Source organism: Elephantulus edwardii, unplaced genomic scaffold (assembly GCF_000299155.1).
Source record: "Elephantulus edwardii isolate Elephantulus edwardi_28Jun2011 unplaced genomic scaffold, EleEdw1.0 scaffold00221, whole genome shotgun sequence".
Taxonomy (NCBI): Eukaryota; Metazoa; Chordata; class Mammalia; order Macroscelidea; family Macroscelididae; genus Elephantulus; species Elephantulus edwardii.
The window spans coordinates 1,181,239-1,198,998 of NW_006399971.1; the positions used below are offsets into that span (position 1 = coordinate 1,181,239).

Sequence of the window (17,760 nt, forward strand, 5' to 3'; positions counted from 1 at the left end):
TGAGCAGTTTCCCCAGAGTCTATCTCAGCAGATACCCCAACTTCTTCAGCTACATCTTATAGCCCAGACTGGACAAACTTACTGCCTGAAGGCCACAGGCTGCACTGACCAGTCCAGAGAGTCTGGTGACAAGCCAGCCAGGGGCAGGACAAAGATGGAAGGAGCAAGGAACAGACAGATCGAACCAGGTAATCCTAGAGGGCCTTGCCTTCAAATAAAGACCCAAAACTCTGTGACTTGCACTCTGTTTTCCCAGCTCCCTGTCCACCAAAGAACTGGACCCTAGTTTTCTCTGAGGAATCTCCCTCTACACACCCTTCCAGTGCTTTTCCCTGAGCAGCTATGAACCTGCAGGCTGGCAGAGGCCACACCTTGAACTGGTGCTCGGTGCAGGGGCAGAGGGCCAGGGCTCACCGTGCTTCTTGGGCGAGCGCGTGAATGTCCCCTTGACCACCTTGCAGTGGCTGTTGTCACCGCCACACACGCCACACTTGTCCTCCTGTTTGCTGGAGCCGATCACTCCATCACAACCCACCTTCTGCAGGAAGAAAGAGGCAGAGAAGATCTGAGACCCTACCCTCACTCTGACCCCAGAGTCACTGGTGCCTGTTCCCTCTTGTCCTTCCTTCTCCATGTTCACCGTGCGGAGGGAGGGTGCTGGGGGTGGGAACAGGACAGACCCCAGTGACCACCAGCACCTCAGTCCACCCACTGGGAAGACGTGGCTCTCAGATGGCTCAGAGCATCCTGACAGGGTCTCACTCCAAGTTCACCCGGCCCAGTCCGGCTGGCCTCCTAGGCCCCTTCTGCCCCTGCTGCTGTTCATCCAAGGCCCAGCTTCATTCCCCACACTGTAGTTTCTCTCCAGCACCTCATAACTCATCCTCCAGAACTAGGTTCTGCAGAGCTTTCCAAGCCTGTGTATCCAAGCTTCATTTTACACCCAAGGAAAACAATGTCTCCTGAAATATGTCAGAGGCTTTGGGGAAGGATGAAAAGACTTGGTGGTGACACTCTTGACTTCCTTCTCTCAGGTCCTCCTCTCAGCACTCCCAGTCCAGTAGCTGTATGCATCCTCCTTTTAGAGAGCAGGAACACCAGTCCAGTGGCTGCATGCATCCCCACTGGAGACCAGGAACAGGGGCACCGAGTTGTGGCGTGTGTATACCCAGGGTCCTCTGGGAGAACAGTTGTGCTCTCATCTCTGTGGCCTGACAGCATCTATTCCTGGACCATCTGTCCTGAACACTAATGATGACAGGTGGTGACCCACTGAGAGGACACACTGTCTCACCTCTGGAGTGTGGGTCCACTCTGGCTGTTCACCTCACAGTGCTTGGTAACATCACAGGTTTCCCTCCTGGCCCAGCCTTCAGGAAGCTCAAAGTCAAGTCTCCTCTTCAGATTTCTTCCACTACTACCTTGGGAATACTGGCTTCCTTTCCTTCTGCCCTTTGATTTTTGATCCTTGTCTCTTACTGACAAATACTGGATAGGCGTTTAGGACTTTAATTACACAGACCTAGTACTTTCATCAAACATTTCAAATTATTTTAGGAAGTGAGTAGGATATAAAATGAACACATTCATTTTTATTTTAATTACATCAGAATAAAAGAGTATGCCAAACGGAAGCAACAAGATAAAAAACCAAAAACAAACAAAAAACACTGTCACTGAGTTGATTATGACTCAAAGCAATCCTGTAATAGGCAATGCAACAATAAAGAAAGCACTGTTTTTGTTTTGTTTTGTTTCTTTAAGGCACAGAAAACTGAGTCTAAAGTTCAGACCTACCACTTCCTGGCTGTGTGAACAGACGGTAGAGGACACGTTATGCAAACTCTCTGAGTCTCTATGTTTATAACCTGGGTGCGGGGGGTGGTGTTGCTGGAAGGGTTTGAGGAAGGGATCGTCAGTGAGGGGATCATTGTAAGATGTTTATACATAACACAGAATAAATCTTCAGTAAAGGTGATGGTGAAGCAGGGGAAAAGGAGGTGGTGAAGAAGAAGAGGTAGAAAATGAGGAAGAGAAGGGAGCAAAGGAGAAAGAAGAGAAGTAGGAAAAGTAGAGAGAGGAGAGTCCCCTTTTTGGGCAGGCCTTACCCTCCCAATGTACGCCCCTGGAGGTGAGGAGGACTGCCTCTGTTCTAGTCTCCAGCCTAGGGGTGGGATTTGTGCTCAGGCTGCTCTGTCTGAAGAATAAACTGGAGGAGAGAGGTGTCAGTAGCTATGCATTAGGCTGTGCCTTCTGAGCACATGGGGGTGATGAGGGGAAGGTGTTCTCTGGACTCTGAGCCAGATTTGGTGGATCAGAGGCCACCCAGGTGAAATCACGTGACTTAGTGGAGTCTCAGCTCATGTCTGGGAGTTCTTCACAGACCCATATGCAGACCCATATGCTCTTTATAAAAAGGGTTGGAGCCAGCTTACAACCAAGACATGCTAAATGGGAATTCAACTAAGTGCAAAAGAAAGAGGCTATCTAGACAGAGAAACAATGGAGTAGCATTCTAAGTTTTAAAACAGTTGTTGTACGGAAGATTTTGTTCTATGCATGATAGAAGTTGGGTAAAAGGAAAACAGAATAAATGATCTGCTTTTCTGCCAAACACTGAAAGATATCAAAATGGCTGGTTATCATTTTTTTCTTTATTCTAAAAAACATTTGTTTTGTTTTTCTTTTTGTCTGAAATCAGCATAATGGGACTTGCCTACCACCTGGAGGCCTGATTATTGTCTGGAAACCTGGGGTGATGTGACCCAGAACCAGGAAAGCACTTCCCTGTTTGGCGACCATCTCTCTGGCAGGTGTCGACTGGCTTCCAGGAGACAAGGGTTGCATTCTATAACTTGCTGGAAAGAGGACAGTGTAGCTCAGGTTCACAGACTGTACTGAAATTTCACCTTAGATCCTAAAGGAATTAAAGGGGCACAGACTGCAGCCCAGGGAGGGAGGCCACAGGTCACTTATGGCTCTTCTGCTGGTCATGGCCAGTGGTCAGCATTGCTTAGATTCCGTAACAGCAAGTGGAGGGGAGGGAGCTGGGGGCAAAAATGGGATGTTTGCTGTCATTGAGAAAGTGTACATAATGGGGTGCTTCTCTCTCTATTTTCAAATTTCATTAATTAGTATCAGGAAAGATGCTAGTTTGATTCCATTTTCCCTTTTGTGTAAATAGTTTTTAGATGACATATCTTGGAGGCATATTTCCCATTATATGAAGGCAGAAGGTGGTCGCCTTTATGAAAACACAAATTATCCAATGAGTCTCTTTTAATACTTGGATTCTATGTAGTTCTCCACTCCGCATGTGTCTTTGTCCAATTCATAAATCTATTGCTGTCATTCCACTTTTAATCATCTTGAATCATGTCTTGATATTTTCTAATTGGTAAGAATTTACTTGAACATTATTTTTTACCTAGAAGCAGTTGGATTCTGAATGGTAGGTTTTCTTATTTTAGTTGAATGTGGGGTGTAAACTATTTGGTTGTTTTTTTATTTCTTTCACAATCATGTGTGAGTTGACTGAATTTACTGGATTTAGCTAACAATCAGCTGTGGGCTGGAAAAAACTCTTGTTTAAGTCAATCAGGACCTGATTTTTTGTGGGTGGGACTTTGTATTTAAAAGTCGGGTGGGCCCTCAGACCTGGTGTTACTTGCATTTGTGTAGAACATTCCTCTTAGTGGTACAGCACTGGTCTGCCAGTTTGCTGTACTGAGGTAACTTGGGGTTGCTATGATGCTGAATGCTGTGCCACTGGTCTGCCAAATGCCATAATGGTTACCCATGGAGGACAGTGTTTTGTAGAGCTCCCAGATTAAGACAGGCTTCGAAGAAGGATTGGCATCCTCTTCATAAACAGTATGCCTTTTGAAACTCTATGAACATTAGAGAAACGATGATAGTTATAGATCAGGGTTCAGATCTTTTGTTCATAGGGTTGCTATGAGCCATGCTCAACTTGATGGCATTTAACAAAAACATGAAGAATTTCACATTCATGTGGATTATTACATGATATACCTAAACTTATCCTTGCCTTTTTATATATATTTTCCATTTTATCCTATCTTTTGTATCTTTTTCAACATTGGTCACATATATGGAAATTTATATATTCTCTACTAAAACTCTTCCTGCTATTGGCCATTTGAAATTATTATCAATTAATAAAATAGCTTATCTTGATGTAGTGTGTGATGTATTGGACTATTAACTGAAAGATGAGCCATTCCAATCCACCAGGTTCTCCATGGGAGAAAGGTAGCCTGTTCCTGTACAGACTCATAGCTTCAGAAACCCAACAGACAGCTGCCGTGGTTGGAATGAACTTGGCAGCAGTAAGTAAGGAATTAATCTTTATCTGTTCTCATTAACATGGTGCTTCCTTCTGGTACATGTATTCACAGCTATTGTATTCACAGCTTTTATCTAATTTTATGGTTAGAAAAGAAGTTCTACCTCTTCCTGTGCTTGCTGTCTGTCTGTCCTTTACTATCCTGATGTCCATTTGTGAGTATTTTGCTCCCATCTCTCTGAGCCGCTTACATGGATCGGTCTCCACCCCAGAGGCCCTGGTCCCTGGTCCCCATTGCAGTGGTATCTTGGTGGAGCTCCTTTAGTGCTGGCCGTGGTCCTGCTCTGACCACGTAAGGGGAAGAAGCTCAGCAGCGCACAGCCTGGCTGCCTGAGTCCATGTCCACACACCTCTAGATGCCCTCTCCATGTCTGGGTGCTTGTGGAATTCTGTCAGAGCATCCTGAAAACACTGCCAATCTCCAGGACAGCCAGACGAGTCAGCCCAGTCCTCTCTGTGCACAGCCTCGTGGAAGATTCTAGGGTAGTCTGGTTTCTGCTTCTAGGGCAGTGTGGCAGGGGCAAGCCTGCATATATCAAGGTTACCTCACCACTGTTTCCCCAGCCAAAGGAGAACTCAGCAAGGCATTTCCACAGAGGGCCAATAAAGAAATGCATGCCTCTGTTTGCTACCTTTACTCAAGAGCACAAAGTCCAGCGTCCAGCAGAGTGCAAGAATGTGACTGTGTCTTCTTAAGGGTTTTCTGTGGACTACAGCTTCAGAATCACCTGAGGAATTTGCAAAGTCTCTTGGTTTCAGGATATACCTAATACCTCAGACAGATGGAACCCAGCTCCTCAAATGACTCCTAGGGCCCCTTGAGTTGCAGAGACCCCCAACACTTATCCCACCTTTGCTGAGAATGTGTTCTATACCAGGTACTGTTTCCACATTTTGCAGGCTTACCCAGATGAATCTTCCCAAATACCTCAAGAAGAGGTGGTGACTACCAAGCATGTCACTACCGGCACTCACCTTGCAGTCCCCACGCACACAGAGGCTGAAGGCATCCTTGTAGGAGCAGCGTGTCCCATCATGCACCATGCGATTCATGGATACCACCTCCCCGGTCTCCTTGGACTCGCAGTACAGTTGGCAGCGCTTCTCGGCTGGGGAGAGACAGGTGGGTGAGGCCCCAGGCTGTGCTCCCCTGCCGCTTTCCCAGAGTTGCCTGAAAACTATTGGTGTCATCTCCCGTAGGACCTCGTGAATAGTAATTCACCTGCCATTTCCAGGGTGCCTGCCCCCTGGGTTAGGAGAGAAAGAGAAGGAGGCAGACAACTCCAGGCCCTTGGTGGGGTTTCAAACTAGTGATTGTGGAAATACTAGCTTTAGGAAGAGATTTCCTTCAGCAGGAATCCCTAGGTGGGACACAACGTTGCCCACAGAAGGGGTGGTGCCTTGAAGAGAAGCTTGATGATCTGCTTCCAGAAAAATCAGCCACTGAAAAGCCTGTGGAACACTGTTCTCCTCTCCTCTGATACATACACAAGGAGTGAGCGTGAGTTAGAATCATTATCAAACACAAGTATTTCCTGATTTTGTTTTCCCATTAGTGAGTCAATCTGTTTTCAGTTCTCTGATTCTTGAGATCAAGTCCAGAGATTCCTGACATCCTTTGTGGAGAAGAAAAGGGTTCTTTTGTCTGGTCTGGACGGAAGGAAACTTTCTCGTCAGCTTTCTCTGATAGTCTGGAGCCAGCCTAACTGTGCAACTCCAGCCTTTTCCACCAGATGGCGAGAGTGAGCCTCAGCCCGGCTCCCAGAGCCCTGCAACCTGGGAGAAATCTAATGTTCAGGCTCCGCTGAGTCTGCAGACTGGCCCGAGCGCCTAGCTCAGCCCTGACAGTGGACTTAGACCCAAACTGGTCAGGCTGAGCTCTGCTATCATCTTAAGTGTTGCACTAGCCAGAAACGAGGGCACAGGACACTGGTACCCACCCAGTTTTCTTGCCCACCCAAGGCCCCATCTAAAGCTCACCATCTCGGTGCTCGTGGGGAAGCCAGTGGTGCTGGGCATCGCCATGCTTGAAGTACAGGTCCCACTGGCGGCACTGCTCCTCACGGAAGTCGGCCAGGGAGTCAGGGCAGTCCTGGGGGTTGCAGAGCTGGATATTGTGGCTAACGCCTGAGCAGGTGCGGCCCCCATTGGCTGGGCTGCAGGGAAAGCAAAGGCCTTGAGCTTGGTGCCACCAGACAAAAGCCAGCCCCCAGGGTTGCTCAGCACTTGTGCGACTCCCGTGTATCAGGTGTTGGGGTCTACCATATTCTGTCTCGCCAGAGGACCTAGTCTACTTCTTAGGCTCCGGGTCTCAGGACCTCACAGGGGCAGTCTGAACCACTGCCTCCTGGGCTCCCTGAGAGAGAGAGCACCAGCTCACAGCCCTGTGTGCCCACCAGCACCATCAGGTCACTGTGGTTGTTGTTGGACCTGTGTGACTGGCTGCTTGGGCTTTGTCTTCTCTCCCAGGCCATAAGACCAGGATAGCATGGGCTAGATGAGGCTTGCTGACAAGCAGGCCTGCAGGCCTCACCCACAGTGAGAACTCAGAAGCCACTGGGGACAGTGGACTCCAAGCATGTGGAGCTTGAACCTGAGCCGAGCCTTCAGTGTATGCTCCTTGACATGGGTTTTCTCCCCATCTCGGGTGATGTAGGAAGCATTCCGCAATTCCTTTGCTTCACTGAGAACAGTGTCAACCCATATAGACTGCCCTCCAGAAAAGGCAATCCATCCAGAACAGGGTGCCCTTGGCAGTAGGACTGCCCTAGGAATAGCTTGGAGGCCTAGGCCTGGCTGTTCTTGACCTAGCACAGGAGACACACAAAACCCGAGACTGAGGAAAAGTCTTGGTCCACTTGCAGCAAGGATAACAGAAACTCCCGCATGGCTCCCACATGATGAAGGGTCTGACTTCTACATAGCTCCCCATGGCATTAGGTTCTCAGGGGCAAAGGGTGGAAAGAATGATGGCAAAATCTTTGTAGAGAAAGAATCCACAGGCCAGGCCTCTGTATTGGAAGGGGGAAATGGAAGAAAAGGTGGTGCTGTGGTTTGCCCAGTGACTGATGGGGCCACAGACCCAATGGCAACTCAAGGCGGCATGGGAAGGGGAGTATGGGGCTGGGCCAGGGGGAACCAGGAACCCTGATGTGTGGACTCAGGTTCAGTGCCTTAGCAGCTGTTCTACTACAATTTCTCTGACTCTGGAGTCCTGCTGAGGCCCTGGCAAAGGTCATGGGAGGGTGTGACAAACCTGGGACTGATGCTTAAGGATTGGAACCCCAAATATTTAGCAGGGAAAGGAGGTGAGGGCAGTAGGTTGGATGGGACTGTCCTGTGAAAGGGAGTCGTCTGAGTTTGCTGTCCATCAGCCTATATTCAGGCCTAGTGTTGCTATGGCAGCCAATTCAGAAGCTAGAAATCTGTTGCTTTTTAAAAAATGTGATATCTCCAGATATCTGGTATTTTTAGGTAAGTCAAAATGTTTTTTTAAAATCAGACAGGCTACTAGAGATAAATGCCACAAGTCTCCATGCAGTCTCTCCGATAAACAGTGTAAAGTCTCGGAGAGGCTGGCTCAGGGTCAGAATGGCCAGAAGATGTTGTACCTCCTGGTGTCACACCTGCCCTCAGAACTCCATGGTGAGACGCTGGGGTGACAGCTAGCCACCTGGTGAGCTCCAGGCCACAGACTCTGGCTCCACTGCCCTTCTTCCCCATGAGGACACTACTCTGGGTGAGGCAGAGGGTAGTGTAGAGGCTCAGTGTTCATGTAGGTAAGGATTGGTGGTGAGTGCATGAAGAAGGAAGTAGCTGTGTGTTGAGCAAAGGGCATGGCCTGGGAGATATTAATCAGATGGGGTGGTGGAATGAGAAGGCCCAGGAGGAGGACAGGGTACGGGAGGCAGGGAGAGAGGATGACTGAGGGTGGACAGCCTGAATGTCACACTTATTTGTCTCCCTTAGAAAGCCTGATGTGTTGGTTAACCTGACATCTTTTCTGATTGAAGACCACTGATTATCTGTGGCAGCCCATGCTCAGGGCACCCTGGACGCCAAGAGAGCCTCCTTCTGCCTCCATTCCCCATTCTGTTCTACGTTCTACCCTTTATCCCTTAGATTAGGAAGGGCAGGGTATGCTGGTGTAGAGTCAGGCTGTAGTTCAGGTAAGAAGTGATGGCATGCTGTGGGTCAAGTCTCCAGGGTCAGCTCTGGCCTCCTAGGCTGTATGACCTTGCCAGGGCTGTCTGCACCTGTAGCCTTTTTTGGAATTCCTGTGCAACATGGCATTAGACAGCCCCCTTCTAAGGGTAGGGAAATGGCAGGGCCAACTCACGGTGGGTTGTCACAATTGCGGGTCCTGAACTTCACACCCATGCCACAGGTCCGTGAGCAGGAGCCAAATGGACTCCAGGCGCCCCAGTTCCCGTCCCGTTTGAGCATGTCAGGTGTCAGCCAGATGCAGTGTCCTTTAAAGCAGTGCTGAAAGACAGAGGCAGGGTGTCAAGGGCTGCCATTCGCCCCTCAGTCTGTGGTGCCTGTGATGTCTACTCTGTGCCTGAATATGGATTCTCCAGCCCTACCCTGCCCTCACAAACTCAGAGCCAAGCTGGATAGACAGACATCATATAACCGATGGCAGTCAGGGGCACTGAGGTGTTGACACACGGCTCTTCTGAACCATCAGCCTGACCCCGCCTTACCCCACTTGAGTGTCTCAGCCAGCTGACTCTACTCCCTCAGCCAGAGCATGTTCACAGCACATCGCCCGAACACAGGCCGCCAGTGGAGCCCAGGCTCAGCGCAGCGCCAAAGGTGACACTGGCACAGCGAGCCCAGCATTTCAGTGATATTTTAAGAGTTATTTATTTTTTGTGAAACTGATACATTGCCGACGAGTCAGACTGGATTCATAGCTGACTGGTTGTCGGAGGCTGCAAACTGCACAACAGGAGATTGTCCACCTTTTTCCTCGTGGAGCAGCTGGTGGATTTGAACCACCTGCTTTTTTTGTTGGCAGCACAGCTCCATATCCACTAGGTCACCAGATCTCCAGGCAATTAAAATATTATGTAAAAAACTAAAAACCCCAAATGCATCACCATCAAGTTAGAGCGGACTCACAGACTGAGAAAAATGGGTTCAATAATGTATACTGCATTGAAACAGGTGAGGGAGAGAACTGTTTAAAAGGGATATGGGATTCGGTATTTTTGTCATGACAGGAGTCCAGAATGAAAGCTACATAGTGGAGTGGACCTGAGGGCAGGGATTGTAAAACAATGAAAGAATTTTTCTTTTACTTTGCAAAGAGAAGAGTGAACTGGGAGGGGAGGGCTGGGCAGGGAGAAAAATTCAACAATGAATGAATGGAAATCCAAAGTCTCTGTAAATGTGCATTAAAATTAATAGTAATAATAATAAAGAACTGGCTCACAATTGACCTTCCATTGGGCTTTCAAGGCTGTAAATGGCACAGGAGCAGATTGTCAATCTTTTCCCCCTGAGGATTCTAACTACCCTAGAGGCACGACCTTTGGGTGGTGAGCAGAACAGGTCATTAATGGACCACATACACCACCAGAGATTCCCATTGTGTAAACAGAAGAGGTGATATGATAACGCTGCCAGTACAAAAATTCTTGAGTATAGTAAGTAGATAACTAGAATATGTTGTTGTTGTTATATGCTGTCAAGTCGCCTGCAACTCATAGCGACGCTATATACAGCAGCTCTGAAGCCTGCCCCGTCCTGAGCCAGTCTCACTGACTCTGACACACCTACCCTCGTTGCCCCAGCCACTGTACCAATCCATCTCACCCAGGGTCTTCCTCTCCCTCGCTGTCTCTCCATCCTTAGCATCATGTTCTTCTCCAAGGACTAGTCCCTTCTGGTCACGTGTCCAAACACACTTCTACAACATTAATCTAATTACATTGGTGAAGAGTAAACGTAAACCATGTAAGTGGTCCATTTTAACAAGGATAGGTCAGTCCCTAGAGAAAGACATCATGCTCGATAAAGCAGAGGGCCAGTGAAAACGAGGAAAACTCTCAATGAATTGGCACAGCATCTGTAGCAATGGGCTCAAACATCTCAATAATTGTGAAGATGGTACAAGATGGGATAGTGTTCTAGTCTACTGTATATCGGACTGTTATGAGCTGGAACAAACTAAATGATATGTAACAACAAAAATTTTAAAAGAAGACTGCAAAAATTTGAACTACTAAGTTAGGTATAAAATGGGCTATTGGTTTTGAATATAGAAATTTATCACAGGGTCACAGAGGTTGGTGGGCAGAGGGAGAAAGTGAGGAATTAGGATAGATCTAGTGGAGAACTGAAAAGACAGGGTGATAGTGGGCACAGGTCAGTGGTGATTAATTTTCTAAAACACAGCGTTCGGGAATGATCGTCCGAAACACAATGTGAATGAAAAAACATGGGAAACAAAATGTACATGAATGAAACATTATGTATATGAATTTTTTATGCAAAACAATATAAAATTAAAAAACAAAATTCTACCATAAAAATGTTTCACAAATAAATTTAAAAATTTTATAACTTACAAGTATCACAAAGAACAGTGATGAATAAATGAATTAGTTGACTATTTGACATGATTTTTTCCCTACAATTCTGATTGCATATTCCTTTAAAAATTTTTTCTTATTGTATATTCCTTGATCATATCTTATATGTCAACAGCTCTACAATATTTTTTATATGAGAAAAGAAAAATAAACATTCATTCCTTAGCAAAGTATTCTGTACATGGCAAGGTACTATTTTAAGCTTTTCATGGCTATTAAATCTCTTCTGCAAGTGCACGACTTGTCATTGCAGCAGAAGAGGTTATCGAAAAGACATAAATGAATAAACTGCACTGCAACCCTAAAGGCACGTAGTTCAAAGCCACTGGAGAAGGATGCGTAATCTCCTTCCAAGTGATTAACTGCCTCTGAAAACCTATTGGAGGGTCATCTGAGTCAGTTCCAACTCGATGGCACACAACAATAACATGTATCTTACAAAAATAGAACAAAAATTTTCTGAATGGTGGTAAAAGGAGCTTAAGGCAACCTCCCTCTGGTAAAAGAGCTATTAGCTGGTAAGAAATATTTTAGGAGGTAGCATACGATCAAGAAACAGTGGCACTGAAGGAAGATATCCAGGCTTCACTGAAGACATGGCAAAAAAACAAGGCTCCAGAAATTGATGATTGATAGAACACCGATTGAGAGTTTTCAACAAGCAGATGAAGTGCTGGAGGCGCTCACTCTTCTAAATCAAAAAGTCTGAAAGACAGATAATTGGCCAACCAATAGGACCAGATCCATATTTGCTCCCATTCTAAAGAAATGTGATCCAACAGGAAGAAGAATGTACAGACCAATATTATTAATATCAAAGAGACCAAGTGATGTAATATTGGGCTAAGTGAAAGGCGAGCAGTCTAGACCCATCAGGCACTCCGAGGGAGAAAGATGGACTTTCCCTCTAAAGAGCTACAGACTTGGAAATTCAATGAAGGGTTGCTATAGAGAGGAACAGACTGTATGATGTGTGGTGTGGTGTGGTGTTTTTTTAAAAATTATTAGTTGTTTTTTGCACCATTAATATCACATGCAAGTAAAATTTCATAGAAGATACCTTAAAATGTATTGGAGCAGTACATTAACAAACCTGCCAGAATTTAAGCTGGATCCAGAAAAGGATGTAGAAAAGGGGATATCATTGCTGACATCAGATTGATTTTGGCTGAAAGCAGAATACCAGAAAGATGTTTATCTGTATTTTACTGACTGTGCAAAGTCATTTGCTTGTGAATCATGGATAAAATTGTGAAAAAAGGGAAATTTCAGAATATTTATTTAATTATGCCCATATGAAATTGCTCATAAACCAAGAAGCAGTTGTACAAACAAAATAAGGGAACACTGTTGTTATTGTTATGTGCCATCAAGTCACCTATGACTCACAGCAACCCTATGTACAATAGCTCTGAACTTTGCCTTCTCCTGAGTCAGTCTCATTGTCTCTGACAAATCTACCCCCATTACCCTAGCTACTGTGTCAATTCATCTCATTCTGGGTCTTCCTCTCCTGTGCTGTCCCTCCACTCTTCAAAGCATACTGTTCAGAGATTGTTCCCTTCAGTCCACATGCCCAAAGTATGTGAGACTGAGCTTCAAAATCCTTGCCTCCTAGGAGCAGCCTGATTTCACCCTTTCCAGGATAAACCTGTTTTATTCTCTTGGCAGTCCATGGTATGTTCAACCCTCTTCTTCAGCACCACAACTCAAAGGCATAAAGTTTTCTGTCAACTCTAATCATTGTACAGCTCTCTGATGCATAGCAGGTGATTGCAAAAACCATAGCCTGAATCAGGAGTACCTAAGGCTCCAGACTGATATCATTGCACTTTAGCACTTTGCAGAGGTCCCTGACAGTAGCTTTCCCCAGGGCAATTCACCTTTTGATTTCTTGACTGATGGTGCTAAGAGTGTTGATTGTGGAACCAAGCAAGCTGAAATTGTTAACAAGCTCAATCTTTTCTCCATCTCTTATGGTGCTGCCAGTTGGTCTAGCGATAAGAATTTTATCTTTTGTGATGTTGAGCTTCAATTCATATAGAAAACTATAGTCCTTGACCCTATGCTGCAAATGCTACAGATCTTCCCCATTTTCGGAGAGCAAGGCTGTATCATCTGTATAACGTAGGCTATTGGTGAGTCTTCCTCCAATCCTGATGCCACTTTCTTCCTCATAAAGTCTAGCCTCCTGAATGATCTGTTCTGCATATAGACTGAAGAAGTACAGAGATAGAATGCACCCCTAACTCACCCCTCTCATGATTTTCAACCATGTGGTGTTTCCTTGCTCTGTTCTGACCACTGCTTCTTGGTCCAAATATAAGTTTTGCATGAGCACAATCAAGTATTCTGGGATTTCCATTCTTCTCAGAGTCAGCCACAGCTTGTTGTGATACACACAGTTAAATGCCTTTGGATAGTCAATGAAACACAAATGAGACACTCCTCTTTGCTTTCAGCCAAGATCCATCTGATATTGGTGATAATGTCTCTTGTGCCATGACCTCTTCTAAAACTTGCTTGAATTTCTGGTTGTTCTGTGTTGATGTACTGTTCCATCCATTTCTTAAAAAATAATCTTCAGCAGGACTTTGCTTGAGTGTGTTATCTGTGATATTATTCAATAATTTCCACACTCTGATGGGTAACTCTTATTAGGAATGGGAACAAAGATGGGTATTTTCCAGTCAGTTGGCCAGCCATTCATCCTACAGATTTCCTGGCACAACTTGGTGAGCAAGTCCAGGGCAACATCTGTCTGTTGAAATACATCAATTGGTACCCTATCAACTTCTAGGGCCTTGCATTTTGGCAACTGTTTCAAAGTAGCTTGGACTTCCTCCTTCATCACCATGGTATTTTCATCATATCTATAAATTTTTGCAGTTGGAAATTGATTGAACATGCAGCCAAGACACGTTAATAATAACGGGTGAAAGAAACGCAAAGGTTGGGAACAGAAAAGAAGGATCATAGTGAAAAAGCATGGTCATGGTGACAGAACTGAGGCTGAAGATAGATTGATAGGATTCTGTACAATTATTTACTCATTGCAAATACCTTTTTCAAGAAAGATTAATGATGATTATACACATGGATTTCATCTGCTGGTACACACAGGAATCAGACAGACTATATATGTGGAAAGAATAACTGTAAAAACTCACTATCAGCTGTGAAAACTAGGCCAGGTTCTGAGTGTGGAACAGACCATCAACTGCTCATATGCAAGTTCAAACTAAAGCTAAAGAAAATTAAATCAAATCCACAGGAACCAAAATTTGACTTTGAGTCTATCCCACTTGAATTTAAAAATCACCTCAGGAACCAGTTTAAGGCCTTGAATGCTATTGAATGAAGACAAGCTTTTGGAGAATATCAAGAATATCATTCATGAAAAAGGCAAAGGTAATTGCGAGGACAGAAGTGGAAGACAAGACTGAGATGGATGGCAGTAGAGACTAAATATTTCACTACAGCCCCAAGATGCCAAAGCAAAGGAAAGAAAGCAGGAAGTTAAGGAGTTAAACAAAAGATTTCAAAGGGCAGCTCAGGAAGAAAAAGCAAAGTATTACAATGAAATGGGCAAAGAGCTGGAGTCTGAAAAGCAAAAGGGACGAACTCTCTCAGCATTTCTTTCTTTCTTTTTTAAAATTAATTTTAATGAGAGTTTACATTCATTCATTGTTGCATTTTTCCACCTGCCCACCTCTTCCCCCCTATTCACTCTTCTCCTTGAAAACTAAAACTCTTTCATTGTTATGCAACCCCTCACGAATTGAATTGAAGATAAAATTTAAGCCTAGAGTTGCAATACTTAAGGATGCTATCGGCAGAATATCGAATGATCCAGGAACCATTAAAAGAAGATGGAAGGAGTACACAGATTCACTATACCAAGAGGAACTGGCTGACATAGAAGAATTTAATGAAACAACTTATGATCAAGAGGCAAGAAGACACTGCATGGTTTAAAATCAGTAAAGGTATGTATCGGGATTGAATCCTTTCTTCATACCTATTCAATCTGTATGCTAAGTAAATAATTTGAGAAGCTGGATTATATGAAGAAGAATGTGGCATCTTAACTGGAAGAAGATTCAGGAACTGGTGTTATGTAGATGATCAACCTTTTTTACAGAAAATGAAGAAGACTTGAAGAACTTGGTATAGAATACTAAATACTACAGCCTTCAATTTGGATTACATCTCAATATCAAGAAAACAAAAATCCTCAGTACTGGGCATCATGATAGATGGGGGAAAGATTGATATTGTCAACAATTTAATTTTGCTTTGATGTGCAGTCAACACCCCTGGTAACAGAAGTGAAGAAAGAAAAAGGTGTGTTGCATTGGGAGAATCTCTACAAAGTACTAAAGATGAATAATATATGTCTAAAGACTAAACTGCACTTGATCCAAGTCATGGTATTTTTAATGGCTTCCTGTGTATCTGAAAGTTGTACAATGAAAGTATGACCAAGGAAGAATCAGTGGCTTTGAATTGTGGTGCTGGTGAAGAGTACTGAATACCTCACTGCTAAAAGAAAGGCATGTGGTTCGAATTCACCAGCTCCTCCACAGGAGAAAGATGGGTAATATCCTTCTGCCTCTGTTAACCCCCTGGCAGGTCAGCTATGAGTCAGTTCCAACTCAGTGATACTCAACAATAACAACAACAACAAAAGAACAAATTTGCCTCAGAGGAAGTGCAACCACAATATTTCTTAGAAACAAAAACGATCAAACTTTGCCCACATACTACTTTGGGCATGTTGTCTTAGAAGAGCAAGGACAAGAAGGAGTTAATCCTTGGAAAAAGTCTCCATGGTTCTCATCCCCTCCCCCCAAAAAGAAAAAAAACACCTATCACACAAAAATTTGTACAGGAATGTTCACTGAAGCATTCTTCATAATAGCTAGAAAATGGAAATAGCACAATTGTTCATCAACTGATAAATAAAACATGGTATATTCATTGGTTATTATTTGACAACGCAAAAAGAATATTGTTCTGGTGCATACTATAGTATGGATTAACCTTGAAAACATGATGTCAAGTGAAACGATCTAGTCCTAAAATTTATGTATTGCATAAACACTCAAACTCACTGCCACCCAATTAGAACCCACTCATAGCTGACCTTGCATTGGGTTTATGAAGCTGTTGATCATTTGGGAGATCAGCCATCTTTCTTCCTTGGAACTGCTGGGGATTTGTATCACCAGAGTAGCAAAGTCTTTGGGTTAGAAGCACAACTCTCTATAGACCACACCATCCAAGCTCCCCAGAGAGGAACTATAGTATACAAAACTATTTAAATAAGTGCAAGGTGCCTACAGAAACACTAGATTAGTAGTTGCCTAGGAAAGAGCAGAGGAATGGGAAATGACTGGCAATGGCTTCTTTTCTGGAGTGACAAAAATGTTCCAAAATTTCATTATTTGTGTTGGCTGCACAACTCTGAATATACTAAATAAAAACCACTGAACCACTCCTAAATGGGTGATTTGTATAGAATGTTAGTTACATTTCAATGCTTGGAAACGTGGAGGAGGGTCAGTGAAAGAAAGGAAAGCCCTTAATGAGATGGAGTGACATGGTGACTGCAGCAATAGGGTCGAGTGTGTCAGAGATGATGAGGACAGCACAAGATAGGACGGGGTTCACATCTGCTGTTCATTGGGTCGCTGGGAGTCATATTTGATTCAATAGCACCTAACAACAACAACAAAGGCATACTTTTTTTTAAAAGTGCTAGCTAGAATCGACACACACATTTCTATTTTGTAACCGTTACTCAACTTGTTGAATAATTATTTTCCTCTTATTACCAGTAATTCAGGGACTTACTGATGGCATTCTCTGAGCATTAAGGAGCATGACATTTAGAGGAGTTGCTATCCACTTTAGTTCTATGGAATGGATTGAAGGACATTTAAGTTTTCTTGGACCAAGAAGTATGATTTTTAAACACTTTGGATTAGCAACATTTAGTAACTAGCTTGCTGCCAGCGTCCTTATGGTAGAGAGAATATTCTGAGCTTTATGTTGCCTTTGATGTTGTCAACATTTCATGTCAAAGCAGAGAGAAATGTAAATGCTTTTCCAATGTGCTCACTAGATTCACACCTCTTCCTTAATTGGACTGTCAAACTATCCAAGATCCTGTCCCGTTGCTTCCCTTGGACATTTCTTCCTCCTAATGAGTGACAGGTTTGCGTTTGATCCGAAACCTTTTTTTGTTACAATTCATTTTTTTTAAAGTTAGAGTTGTTTCTATTTATTCCTTTATTTACCTTGTTTTATCTATTCCATTTGTTCTTTATTTGAAATGTTATCCCTTTTCTTTAATAAACATGTTTAAAAATTACTAAGGAATATCCTTTATATAAAGAACATACCTTATTGTTGTTAGGTGCTGTCGATTGGACTACAGCGACTGTGTGAACAAGATCTGAACTGTGCACTATCCTGCATCATCCTCACGACCTCTGATACGCCACAGCCCACTGTTAGAGCCCCTGTACACTGAAGCATCCCAAAACAACCTTTACAAACACAGTTCAACTGGTGTGTTCCAAACGTTTTACTAATATTTTGAATGAACCTTTTTAAAATTTCATTCACATTCAAACTTGTCATATTTGAAATATATTCTAGACTCTTCGCTTCCCCATTTTTTTTGTCACATTATTTTTCAGTCATATGTTTTAAGGTTTATATAGCATGCACTGCTAGGAGAACAAACAGGTTTGTCCTGGAGAAGGTGAAGCCGGAATG

General features: G+C 44.0%; 1 protein-coding gene across 1 annotated transcript in view; it reads right to left on the reverse strand.

Annotated features, from left to right (window-relative positions):
* ADAMTS2 (ADAM metallopeptidase with thrombospondin type 1 motif, 2) overlaps positions 1 to 17,760 on the reverse strand; it is a 346,237-nt gene that overhangs the window by 41,015 nt on the left and 287,462 nt on the right. The window contains exons 11-14 of the mRNA XM_006898109.1: positions 8,709 to 8,854; positions 6,350 to 6,525; positions 5,345 to 5,478; positions 415 to 538 (exon numbers count right to left, since the gene is read on the reverse strand). Of these exons, the coding sequence (XP_006898171.1) occupies positions 415 to 538; positions 5,345 to 5,478; positions 6,350 to 6,525; positions 8,709 to 8,854 (580 nt within the window). The remainder of the gene's footprint in view (positions 1 to 414; positions 539 to 5,344; positions 5,479 to 6,349; positions 6,526 to 8,708; positions 8,855 to 17,760) is intronic.